This window comes from Dasypus novemcinctus, chromosome 19 (assembly GCF_030445035.2).
Source record: "Dasypus novemcinctus isolate mDasNov1 chromosome 19, mDasNov1.1.hap2, whole genome shotgun sequence".
NCBI classification, from domain to species: domain Eukaryota; kingdom Metazoa; phylum Chordata; class Mammalia; order Cingulata; family Dasypodidae; genus Dasypus; species Dasypus novemcinctus.
Genome location: NC_080691.1, coordinates 29,830,799 through 29,843,899, shown reverse-complemented (window position 1 = coordinate 29,843,899; position 13,101 = coordinate 29,830,799). Strand labels below are relative to the sequence as shown.

Here is a 13,101-nt window from a genome sequence, read left to right as displayed (position 1 = left end):
CAGATTTGAAGCTGTATTGTGACAATTTTATAGCTCATGACAGGAATGGGTTTTGTTCTAACAAAATCAGCATATTATGACAATTTTCCAGCAGATGGAAATAAATTGTCGTGACCAAGGGGTGCCTCTTCCATTCTGTACAAAGGCACGATGTGGGCTAGTGTCAGCCTCGTGACCCCCCTGTCTGCACAGCTGAATTGTATCCATCCTTCATAAGATTGCCTTCTTCTGATACTCTGAACTCCTTAAGCAAGATAAGCTGTGCATAGAAATATTTATCACCTAATTGGAGTGTACCAGACTCATTTTGGTATCTCCACATGTGCTTAGTAATAATAGGCTCAAATAAATGTATTGAATGAATAATCTATGGTAAGGTCCGTTGAACTGGAAAAGATTGGAGGCAAAAGATGAAAACCCTCAAATTTCAAGAGAGCTTGGTAGAGATCTCCCCTTTTTTGGACAACCTCCCGTGGAGGGTATTTGTTGATACAATGGGTTTTAGGACTCCTGTCCTGCTTCCCTCTTTTAGTTCTTCTAGAAACCATTGTTGGTTCTGTCAGTTCTGGTTGGTCTCACACAGACCCCCTCCTTGTCATCTCCAGTCCATTTCCTCTCCCAGATGTTTTTAGAGTCCTTCAGAATAGGAATCTGAGTTCAGTACCAAGAAATATACCCGGGAGGTATAATTATGGGCTTTGCTTGAGAAGATGTTTTGTGTCTACTTTGCAGAGTAATTTTCCTTTTCCTTCTGTTTATGTTGGATAGCAAGATGAGTTAAGATATAGTCCTTAATCCTCATCCTCAAGAGGCTAAGAGTCTAGCAGAGGATATTAACTATGCACTCAAATATTTATCTCTTAGAGTAGAGTGTGGCATGTGCCAGGAGAGAACTATATTTATGCTTTGGGGATACAGACCACGGAGAGGTTACTTCTAAGAGGAACACCTGGGAAAGGCTTTCTGGAGGCGATGACATTGGAGTTAAGCCTCAAAGGCTGAGTAAGATTTGAGTATGTAAAGGGAAGGCAAGTATTCCCAGGGGTCAAGTTTATATAAACAAAGGTCTAGAAATGGGAAAACAAAAAGCATAAATGAGGAAGGGGAGTGACTTTCCCATTTTCCTTCTTGGTTTTCTTTTCTCTAATGTTATTTACAGATACATTCAAGTTTCCATTTCCTAATGAACACCCCTAAAACTTAACTTCTTTTATGTGCTTGAAGAAGAAAGGTTTTCTCGAATGGGGTCTCCCATACTGCTTTGCCCCCTGTGGCCCCTCAGTGGGACCAGGAACTCCTTGAATGTCTACTCACATGGGAGGATGTGACAGTCTCCACATGCCCTGTTTAGCCCAGCTGCATTTGGAAATGTCTTTTCCTTTTAGCCTTGCCAACTGAGTTCTTACAGGGCCTTTACCTCTTAAGGGTATTTTTACCCAAAGCCTAAAGCCAGTCAAATCTTTGCTCTGTAAGCTGTCAGGAAGGAAGGGATAATTTGGAACTAGAAATCAAAGTTGGGCATCTATCAAGAACAGAGATGGACTGGCTTCCTTTCTCCAGGTTGGTAATGGCAGGGCTTCTGAAAGCAGACCTGTGTCTTTCTGGCAGGGCAAGAGCTGACCAGCGCATCACTGAGTCGCGCCAAGTGGTGGAGCTAGCGGTGAAGGAACACAAGGCCGAGATTCTTGCTCTGCAGCAGGCTCTCAAGGAACAGAAGCTGAAAGCCGAGAGCCTCTCTGACAAGGTCAGCACCCATCCCTTCTGCCTTTTAGGAAAACGTTTTCATTTCCTTCTTTTACAGGGCAAGCTTGACAGAAAGTCATATGCAATCCTTAGTAAAGTTATTTCATAAACTTACATTTGTGCATTCCAAAAGCATCATACCATTGTGCTTCATCTTGGGACGTCCTTGGTCAGCCATAACTGGGTAGATGTGGTGGATGCAGGTCTTTCACGTTGGTCACTGAATTCTTAGCATCGGCCCGTCTGGGCCCCTAATGTCTGAAAATTGATCTGAGTGCACAATGCTCTCATTTTCTGGCATCTAACTTCTAGAAGGCTTTATGGATTTAATGTCAGGGATCCTTGGGAAGTGCGTGGTGGCAAGGACTGATGTTCATTCCTATTACCCCAATAATAGAGTAATTACTATTACCTCAGCATCCCTGTATTCCAAGTTCAGGGACAGGGGATCTTATAATGGATGTGTGACCTCAGTATTTCATATTGGAAATGTACGGTGTTCTATCCACATAGCACTCTATGTTATTTTTACAAAGTATGTTTCAGTGTTTTGGAGATTTTATCTAATAGTCTTGAAAGACCATTTAGAATAGGTATTTCAACCTATAGAAAACAGTGAAGATCAGAGAAATTGTATGTATATACACACATATATACTCTCTCGCACATAAAATGATAATCTGAATTTTGTATTTTTTATAACTCTTTGTATTTCCTGATTATAAAAATAAGTATTCGGGGTCATTGTACAGGGTAGAAACCACAGAAAAATAAAGGAAATAAAATGACTGGTGATCCAACACTATTATTATGTTGATGAATTTATTTAGTCTTTTCTTTGTATGTTTATATTTATGCATATATATGTACATACACAAACACATCTTTCTATAAATTTAGGTTCTTACTGTATATTCAGTTTTACATTTTTTCCCCTCAGCATCCTATGTCTGGAGGCTTTCCTTGCATTATTGAATGTTCTTTGAATATGTAATTTTTAAATATCAACTGTATAATATTTGTATGGATGTACCTAATTTAATCATTCTACTTATGTTGGCTATTTAGGCTTATTCCAATTTTTCACCGTTATAAATAATACTCTGATGACCATAAATCCTCTGGACATTTATAATTAATTTCTTACCTGAAATTCAAAGAAGTGGAATTACTGGATTCTTGTCAGCCTTGAACTCTCTGATACTGGCTTATCTATTAAAAAAAAAAAAAAAGAAAAGAAAAGAAACCGTAAGGGGAGTGTTTGTAGCTCAGTGGTTGAGACCTGTGTTTAATCCCCGGCACCTACCAAAAAAAAAAAAAAAAACAAAACAAAACAAAACAAGACAACACAAGGTTAGAAATAAATTTAACCCTTTTATGTTTAACATGAAGAATGTTTTTTTCCTCTCAACTTTTTTTGTTTTTTAACTTTTTGTTTTGAAATAATGTTTTTCTTTTTTATTTTAAGGCATTTTTATTGAAATATATTCACATACCATACAATCTATCCAAAGTGTATTACCAGTGGCTTTTAGCATAATCACAATGTTGTGCATTCCTCACCACAAAAAAATTTTAGAACAATTTCATTACTCCAAAAAGAAAAACTCCACACCCCCTTAGCAGTCACCTCTCAATCCCCTTATCCTTCCCCAGCCCTACATAATGACTAATCTGATTCCATCTTTATAAATTGGTTTTTATCTCCGTTTTATATACATGGAATCATACAATATATAGTACTTTGTGTCTGGTTTCTTTCACTTAGCATAATGTTTTTGTTTTGTTTTTGACTGATATTAACAACTTGTAACATAAACACACGCTTGTTCGATTTCAAAGAAAAACAGTCTTACGTATGCAATATTACCTATATTCATATTTCACATGAAGTTTTTCTATGCTGTACACTCCCATGTTACATTTTTTAGTGTTCTTATTAGTTCTTACATGACCTTAGACTTTCCCTTTCAACCACTGTCATACCAATATAATAGCTCTGCTAGTAACAAACACTATGCTGTACTTTCTTTTCACCTTTTCTATTCATTTCCAAAGATTAACACACATAATTTTTTACCAGTTCTGTCCAAATTAACCCTCAGCTTTCCATTCTCTAGCCTCATTCTATTTTCTGGTGACCCATATTCTAGTTTTTAACTGCATGAGTTTACACAATACATTTAGTTCGTAGTAGCACCATCATACAGTATTTGGCCTCTCACTTTTCTTAAAGTATTCCATAGCAAAGTTCTACCCATCCTCGAAGGCTTCAGATATTCTGATACCATTTTCCTTGATCTTCCTATCAGAATGAATTTCTTTTCTCTATACCTCTTTTATCAAAATGACTGGTCACTCTTTGTGTACATTTCTAATTATGGCCCCCCTCTGCCTTTCTGACATATTTCAAGTTGCTTGAGAGAGATTGTCCATCCTTTCATCCTCAAAGCATTCAGCATGTGATTACTTAACTATGTTGGACATCTTCTTAGAACTCATTACATCTATATATATGACCCATCCCTTAGAAATCATTCATATCTTCATCTAATAACCTCTATGAGACTTACCTATGACATGGACTTCTGTGGTATATTTAAAAAAATAAGAACAACATTTATTTTCTAACCTTTAGAACTTTATTCTTTTTAAAAAAGATTTATTTGCTTTATATATTTTTATGTATTTTATTTATCCCATTCCCCCCTCCACCAGATGGTTTTCTCATCTGGGGTCTGCTCGTTGTTTACTTGCCTTATCCAGGAGGCATTGGGAACTGAACCCGGGACCTCCCACATGGGAGGTGAGTCCCTAATGGCTTGAGACACATCTGCTCCCCATGGGCTGTGGTGTTTAGCTCATGTGGTAGGTGTGATGTCTGCTTGTCTTCTTTAGGAGATATTAGGACCCGAACCTGGGACCTCCCATGTGGTAGGCAGGTGCCCAACTGATTAAGCCATATCCAGTTCTCTTTATTCTCAAATGTGAAAGTTTGTGGATATTTATAAAAGTCAGGATCCAATATCCCTAAGTGTAGTATCATGGCCAATTTTTCCAAATATTCAGCTCAATGACCTGGAAAAGAAGCATGCCATGCTTGAAATGAATGCCCGAAGCTTACAACAAAAACTGGAGACTGAGCGAGAGCTCAAACAAAGACTTCTGGAAGAGGTGAGTGTAAAATACTTGGTAAGTGGAACCAGGTGGACTTTTAAAAGTGAAAATATGTTATATTCAGGTTGTCAGATCCAAATTAGACATTGAAATTTTGAAACTGTGATTTTGAGGCAGTATGCGATAACTTAATGCTTTCTTTAAGGTATTTAACCCATTAAATAACGTGTCCTAAAGACAGATGGTCTCTTTTTCATCTTTATCCTACATGGTGCTTAATAGATTATTGAGCACATCATAATAAGTAGGTGCCAAATGTTTATTAAATATATGGGTGGATGAATGTTGAGTTAAATTGTCCTTTAGAGCTTATATACAGAGTATGTTATGTTTTTCAGGTTGGTAGAACATCCATGTAAATTATTTTAATGTACAGGGCAGATTTGATCAGATTATGCTAAATAACAAATTTCTTGAAGATGTTGGTACATCCAATTAATTCAGTTAAAAAATTTCACCCTACTTTTGAGACATAAAATGAAAAGCTTGAAATTATTTCTTAAACCCCATCCTTTACATTATTACATGGACTTTTTCACAGAATTCTGAAAATTGCTATTTAAATTGATGATTGCTACCCACCTCCAGCCAAAGCCCTATAAGTTGAATCATTTATGATTTGATTTTTTTGTTTAACACCTAGTGACCCTTACCTTTCAAATAGCCAGAATGTCCTGTTCTTGTTAATTGAGGTTATGTTACATGATTCCCATAGCTCCCAATGTGCTCTGCTGATAGAAATAATATTGCTACGCTACTGTGTTTGAAAAGTGTGTTGAAAATTTTGCAGGTTCATATGAGATGTTTTATAAAAATGTTGGTTTAAAAAGTATGAGTGAGAAGTTTACCCAAAGTGGCACTAAGAACCTTATCTATTAATAGGAATTTAAAACATCTACATGCTGATCAAGTAGAGAATTATGGTCTTTTATCTGGGATGAATAGGCAAAGCCCCCACTTTGGGCACATGTTGGAAACAAAAAGAACAGAAATAACCAGTGAGCCTGCCTGTCCTGTTTTCCTTTTGTGGAGGGAGAATTGGCCTGACAGTTCAATACTTTGATCCAAGGTTACACAGTGAGTCAGTGACAGGGCTAGGAATAGAGTGTCGGAATCCTGATTCAGTCCCCTTATCCTCACTTCTAAACTATATGAGAACATTTCCAGTTTTCCACGCTGCCTCACAGATAGATTTTGGAGCAGAGACATCTGGCTGATACTGAGTTTGAGGCAGATGTCATGTTCAGTTGAAAATTATTATGAAACAAAGAACCATCTGTATTGTTCAAATGTGGCTGGGATCCTTGATGGTGAGGTGTTTTATAATCCTGTGCCACGGGCTCATCCTAGGTGTCTTCCTTATAGGCACAGAGAGTTTCAAATGGAGCCAGAGACAGAGTCTCGGAGTTGGGATGAATGTTTGTGTCATCTGGTCCAAAATCCTGAGTTGCACCCTTGTTCCCTTTATCCCCTGCCCATGGCAGACTTTACTAATGGATCTTTCTGTTAAATGTCTCCTTTTGGGCTCAAAATAGCCTCAGAAGCCTTTTCAACATGGCATTTTACAACCACTATCAGTGCATTGGAAATAATGCCAGAGATGAGCATCCATTTGCTAATCCTGGTCAAGTTAAATCTCCTCTACCAGGTAGAGAATCTCTTCTGCAACACTCCTTACAGGTGGGCCTTGAACCTCAGCTTAAATTTTTACAGTGACTTTGGATGCCACAATCTATTTCCAGCAACTGTAATTCTTAGGCCTTTCTTATTTTCAGCTAAAGCCTACAATTTTCACTCATTTGTTCTATTAGGTTGAAATATATGAAATTGTCATTATTTGACTGTTTTAGACTTAGGAATCAGTAATTTCATGTGGTTCAACCTGATACTTCTGCTGTTTAGAACTTAGAGAGTAGTTTGGTATCTCCAGCCAAAATAGGAGATTAATATTTGCTAATAATCAAATTACTTGATTAATAATAATAATAATGAAAATAACTAATGTTTAATTAGCACTTACTCTGAGCCTGGTACCTTTCTGAGCACTTTGCATGAAGGAACTCTTATAGTTCTTGTGAAAATTCTATGAGATAACTGCTTTTAAAACTACCTGACAGTCAGTTAGATATCTAAGAAACTCTCCCACTTCAAATTGTCTCCTCTTTCTAATGGAAACATTTCAAGTCCATCCATGCTTTGGATGCTCTTTTCTTGTAGATTTTTCTTTCTGGGGATTGTTTCTGGAAGACCATGTGGTCAGAACAGCATCACATCCAGCGGGGATATCCCCATCTCTATACTGGACTCTTAAACTCTGGCAATTACCTGGGCTCTTGAAAAGCTGAGTCGCACCGAGATACCCACTAGCCTATTAAATTACCACCCACCCTGCTGCATGTGTCTTCTTTTTCTTTTTAATTTAACATCTTTATGCTGTGTATCTGTTCAGTTTAAATTTTTTTTTTAAAGATTTGTTTCTATTTATTTCTCTCCCCTCCCTCCCCCCAGCCATTGTCTGCTCTGTGTCCATTGACTGTGTGTTCTTCTGTGTCCACTTGCATTCTTATCATGCAGCACCAGGAAAAAGTCACGTTTTTGTTGTGTCATCTTGCTGCGTCAGCTCTCCGTGTGTGCAGCGCCACTTCTGGGTGGGCTGTGGTTCTCCCCCCGCCCCCCCGCCCGGGGCAGCTCTCCTTCCAGGGCACACTCCTTACGTGTTGGGCACCCCTACACAGGGGACACTCCTGTGTAGCACGGCACTCCTTGTGCATGGCAGCACTGCACGTGGGCCAGCTCATCACACTGGTCAAGAGGCCCTGGGTATTGAACCCTGGACCTCCTATATGGTAGCTGGATGCTCTATCAGTTGAGCCATAACTGCTTCCCTAATTTTAAAAAAGAAAGAAAGAAACTACCCTTGTTGAACTTCCTCCTATTGGTTTTGATTCATCCTTCCAGCCCAACAGGTTCTGTCACCCAGCTCCTTCATTCTTCCTCCCAGTTTCCCCTCTCCCTTGTCTTCGTGTAAGCCATGTCTAAGTACATGCTAAACATGCTAAAGCTCTCCCTTCAGTCTAATCCACTGACCCATAAATAAGGCTGCATTTGCTTCTCTCTGGGAACCAGGTGAATGGTTTTGAAAAATATTTCATGGAGTGCAAATGCCACTCTTACTTGTCATATATTATACTAAATAGCCAGGCTATTTCTTGTACAGTTAATGGGCAGCTGATGTGTTTTTTCTAAAAAAAGTATTTTGGGCCTGGCTGTTACCAAACAGATTCTTGTCTTCAGCACTTGTTTCTCTATTTCCTACCTAGTAATTAATGTCCTAAAATAGTGGGAAGACACTAAAGAGAATAATTTGTGGAAGAAATCACTGTGTGTCAGGGCACTGATAGCTCCCTTTAAGAGGTTATCCTAGCTTCCCCCCCCCCCTGAATTTTAGGGGATTCTTTGGTTTGATTCAGAAATCCCCAGGTGTATACACAGGCCAGACAAACTTTTGTTCATAACAGGTATCCTTCACTTTATGACAGGACCCTTCATAAGCAAAAAGTGACTAAATTTGGATTACCTCCCACCTCAAATATTCAGTCTACCTACTTTGAAAACTAAGGTCAGAGAGTACAAAACAGGATTCAGCAGATATTATAGATATTTAACAAAACAACAGTATTGTGCCACAGCCAATAAAAGGAAGGGGAAAGACTTGTGGAGTCTGATGGGAATGGAAAGGTAGATGGAAAACTGAGGGACGCACCTGAACTTGATGGAGGGACAAAAGGAAAACTAATGGGATGGAGAGAACTAATATTTATTAGGCAACAGCTATATGCTGGGCCCTGTGCACGGTATGTCAGCCTGTGTAGAAGGCTGTAATACCTGCTTTCAGATGAAGAAACTGAGACTCCCAAGAGGCAACCTGAGTTGCCCATGGTCAGATAACTTGAGTGTCAGAGTCAGCATTTAAACCAGGGTCTGTGAGATTCTGAAACCCAGGTTCCTCCCCTGCACCATGATGCCTCAAGGAACAGACTGCCTCTCAAGATGAAGGACAGGTTAGATACAGAAAGAAAAACATGGTGGAGAGAAGCCAAGTAAGAAAGAGAGGGTCAGCATCACCTGAGGTTGTTGGCAGTTCTCGGCCTGCTGGGGCCAAGGACTTTGAGATCTGCCTTTGCCTGTTGAAACTCCCATGGTGACATTTATCGCTCCTCAACTCTCCTCTGTCCTTAAGTCTGGAGAGGGTCTAGACCCCAGGGGAGAGAAGTGTTGGGCCTTAGTGACTGTGATCTCTGACTTCTCCTCTAACTCTGTGAGGCTATCAGAACTGACTGTGTCAGGCAGTTTCACTGGGATGGCTACTCTCACCTGCTTTTTCAGAAACAAAATAATTTTAAGCAAGAGAGCCATGAAACCAGCATCTTTATAGCCTGCCCTAATTTCTGTTTGACTTCCATTGTAAAAATTGGAGAGAGAATTTCAGCACAAAACTATTTCCAATGTACTAAATTGCTTTTCTTCCCCTGGTTTTTACTGATACTAGTACCGAATGTGGGGTCTTCCTCTGTCTCTCCACACTGTGGAATGTCTCCTATGATTATGGCTCTTTGTATATTTGTTAGGGCCCCTCACCCCGATGGGGTGCTTATTTAAGTAAGGGGTGGTATGATCTACCTGTGTACACTCCTCACTGCCTCATGGAGTGATTTCCCAAATCAACAATTGAGATCTTAAAAAACAAAAAGAAAGATGAATCACTGGAATGTTATGGCCCTGAGTTGCACTGCCTTAGAAGTCAGCTTGGAAGGCTCATTCTCTAGAGTACCAGAATGTCCTTAATTATCACTCTGTCCCGGAAGGCAGATCCCCACCCCATCCCAGATTTCCTGTTATATAGGGATCCTGTGACTTGCTGGACATCAGAGATTTGGGTTTAAATGCTTTCAGCCATGCAGCAACATTTTGGAATGGAAGATAATTAGTAATTTGGGAATGAGAAGATTTCAAATGCCGAAGTTTTGGTGCCTTGTCTGAAATTAGTTTGGCAGTAGGCACCCTGGGGAAACAAGTTGTGTTGTGTGTGGTGTCTAGCCTCTCTCTGGCCCTTCTCCCCACTAGCAAGCCAAATTACAGCAGCAGATGGACCTGCAGAAGAATCACATTTTCCGTCTGACTCAAGGACTGCAAGAAGCTCTAGATCGAGCTGATCTGCTGAAGACAGAGAGGAGTGATCTAGAATATCAGCTAGAGAACATTCAGGTGGGAATCGGCAAAGAGAACACACTGAAAACAAAAAAACCTGTCTGCTGAGGCTAAAGCCATCTGTGTAATCATCAGTATCTGTTGTTTACTGAATTAGATGTCATGAACCCCCCCTCCTCTCCAATTTATTATGCAGTTTTTCAGACAGAAGTTAGAAGATTTCTGTAGTGACTACTACCTGGCCACTCGAATTCTATAATTAGCTGTTTGCTGTTATTTTGACCTACCCATTCAACAATCCATCATTCTTGTTTTTTTTTGGATAAGGTGGGCACAAACTAAATGACTCAGTGCAACTTGTGATGAATTTTCATATGCTAGTATCCAAATGGCTTTACTTTTAATTTTCTTAAATTACCCAATTAAAAAATCGGCTTCTTTCTGGATCTGACGTTTTTTCATTTTCATGAATTTTAGGTTCTCTATTCACATGAAAAGGTGAAAATGGAAGGCACTATTTCTCAACAAACCAAGCTCATTGATTTTCTGCAAGCCAAAATGGACCAACCTGCTAAAAAGAAAAAGGTGGGTCAAAGCGTTTGAAAAGCGGGAGTTGACAGTTTTGTCTATCATTCATGACTCGGTGGGTGACACTGTGAGAGTTAATCATAGGAACGTAAAAAAATATAAGTTATGTGTTTTCTCATTTTACTTTTGGTTGTTAAATAGGGTATGAGATTATTAGAATGGGTCTTACCCAAGGATATCATTGATCAAGTCAACAAACTATTTTATGCTTGTGGCCTATAAAAGTGTAGAGTTTCTCTATTAAGGGAGTGATTTTTACCCCCTAACCACTGGGGGGAAGGTTAGGCGTAGGTTAGGAATACAGAATTCCAGAAGGGATCATGGGCCTCATGGCTGGGACTCTAGAAAGGACTTCAGAAACCACCTGGTCCAGGCCTTTTGGTTGGCTAACAAAGAGACTGGACTCCAGGTACGTGGAACTAGCCTACATGATGGCCCCGACACTGTGCACTACAGCAACCCTTTAAAATTCTAACAGACAGACAAATTTAAAACTATGGACAAGGTTATATGTGGTGCACACGGAAGGCTTATTTCAAGAAGCCCTATCTAGGATTTCCTAACCACCAAAGCCGTCGTATTAGGGGCTTTAGTATTTTTGGGTCTCAGTTCTACAAAGATCTCTGTGAGCTTGTGGCTTCCTTCCAAAGGCATTATTAAACCATGGTAGCAGTGGCTGGAAGGCTTGGAAAACCTGAGAGTGGGAAGACTCCAGTCAGTGTCGACCTAAACACTTCCAGCGCTACCTTTACTGTAAGGGAATAGTAGCAGCATCTGGAGGCAGGCCTCCTAATAAGGAGTGGCTGCTGGGGGAGGATTTTCTTGCATACAGTGTGACTGCGTGTGTTGCTGTACTTATGATATTTAATCTTTTTTGTTTTAGCAGCTGACTGTTATATGGTTATGTCATTTGATGTAGTTAGGGTATTTCTATTTTACTTTATATTTTTAGTTGAATTTTTTTCTGTTAAATTATTCTGTGTTTTACTCTTTTCTTCCACGTACAATAAATGTTTCCATCTGCCTTTTTTTTTTTTTTTAAGTGAGCCCCTTGTTTTGACATCACTGTTTGAGTATTCCATTTTTTGGTTCCTTTTTTTAAAACACTCACCTCTGTGTCTTGTAACCAAGTATCATGAGACAAATTCAAAGGCAAGGGTGATTTCTGAACCATCTCTCCTGACTTCATACTCCACTTCCATTTTTTGAGGGTAAAGACTATCAGGAAATGATTCTCCTGTCTTGGGAATGCTAAAGGAAGAGATGGTGACAATTCAAGTATCTTTAACCCTCTTGGTGAAAACTTCCGCATCCCTATTTTTTTCTGCCGACTGGAACGGGCTATGGCTTAGCCTAACCTTTTCCCCCTTCACATGTCATTTTTACTAAATACACTTACAGTGAGTATGTGCCTGGCTTTCGCGGTTTGCTCCTTTCAAGTCAGATTTCCTTTAGCTAGTTTGAAGTACCAGTTTCCAGGAGTTAGGAGATATCTCTGTTTCCATTGCTAGGGTTTATTTAGTCGACGGAAAGAGGACCCTGCTTTGCCCACACAGGTTCCTCTGCAGTACAATGAGCTGAAGGTGGCCCTGGAGAAGGAGAAAGCTCGCTGTGCAGAGCTGGAAGAGGCCCTTCAGAAGACCCGCATTGAGCTCCGGTCAGCCCGGGAGGAAGGTAGGGGCTCTGTCTGCTCAAGGCCGGGAAAATGTAGAGGACTGTTCTCAGTGAGATGGGTCGAGGCGGGGGCAGCATCTTTATTTATGGCCTGTCAGCTTTCAGTCCTGGCAGGCCCAGTCTGAACATCTCGTGGCACCCTTGATGGTGCCTACATGGTGTGATGAGGATCCTTTTGGTCTTGGGTCCTTGAGAGAGAGCCCAGGTAGGGGCAGTCCACTCAGTTTGGTTCTCTTGATGACCCTGCTAACCAACAGGCATCATACTGGTCTCCCTGCAGCTGCCCACCGAAAAGCCACAGACCACCCTCACCCATCTACGCCAGCCACGGCGAGGCAGCAGATTGCCATGTCTGCCATCGTGCGGTCCCCTGAGCACCAGCCCAGTGCCATGAGCCTGCTCGCCCCGCCCTCCAGCCGCAGAAAGGAGTCTTCAACTCCAGAGGGTATGTTCTCCAGGGGCCCCTGGATTTTTGTTAATTGTGTTTTTAATCAACTAAGAAATGCAGGCATATGGTAAACAATTGTAAGAGCTACAAAGGGATAAAGAGTAAAAAGTAAGTCTCCTCCCTCCGCAGTTCAGTTCCCTTACCCAGAGTCAACCATTGTTTCCAACCATTGTATTCTTCTTAGATAGTCATCAGGAGTATGTCTTGTACTGTATAATTATTTTAAAAGACCAAGGAAATAAATGTGTTTTTCTCAGCTTTTT

At 40.3% G+C, this 13,101-nt stretch overlaps 1 protein-coding gene across 4 annotated transcripts in view; it reads left to right on the top strand.

Moving 5' to 3' along the window:
- Positions 1 to 13,101, top strand: part of CIT (citron rho-interacting serine/threonine kinase) — a 182,961-nt gene that overhangs the window by 144,304 nt on the left and 25,556 nt on the right. For 2 of the 4 annotated variants that reach the window (XM_058281457.1, XM_058281458.1), the window contains 6 exons: positions 1,609 to 1,744; positions 4,813 to 4,917; positions 10,045 to 10,185; positions 10,606 to 10,713; positions 12,273 to 12,390; positions 12,671 to 12,835. In XM_058281457.1, coding sequence (XP_058137440.1) covers positions 1,609 to 1,744; positions 4,813 to 4,917; positions 10,045 to 10,185; positions 10,606 to 10,713; positions 12,273 to 12,390; positions 12,671 to 12,835 — 773 coding nt within the window. Of the gene's footprint in view, positions 1 to 1,608; positions 1,745 to 4,812; positions 4,918 to 10,044; positions 10,186 to 10,605; positions 10,714 to 12,227; positions 12,391 to 12,670; positions 12,836 to 13,101 lie in introns of all 4 variants that reach the window. The other 2 variants (XM_058281456.1, XM_058281455.1) reach the window with 1 other exon arrangement.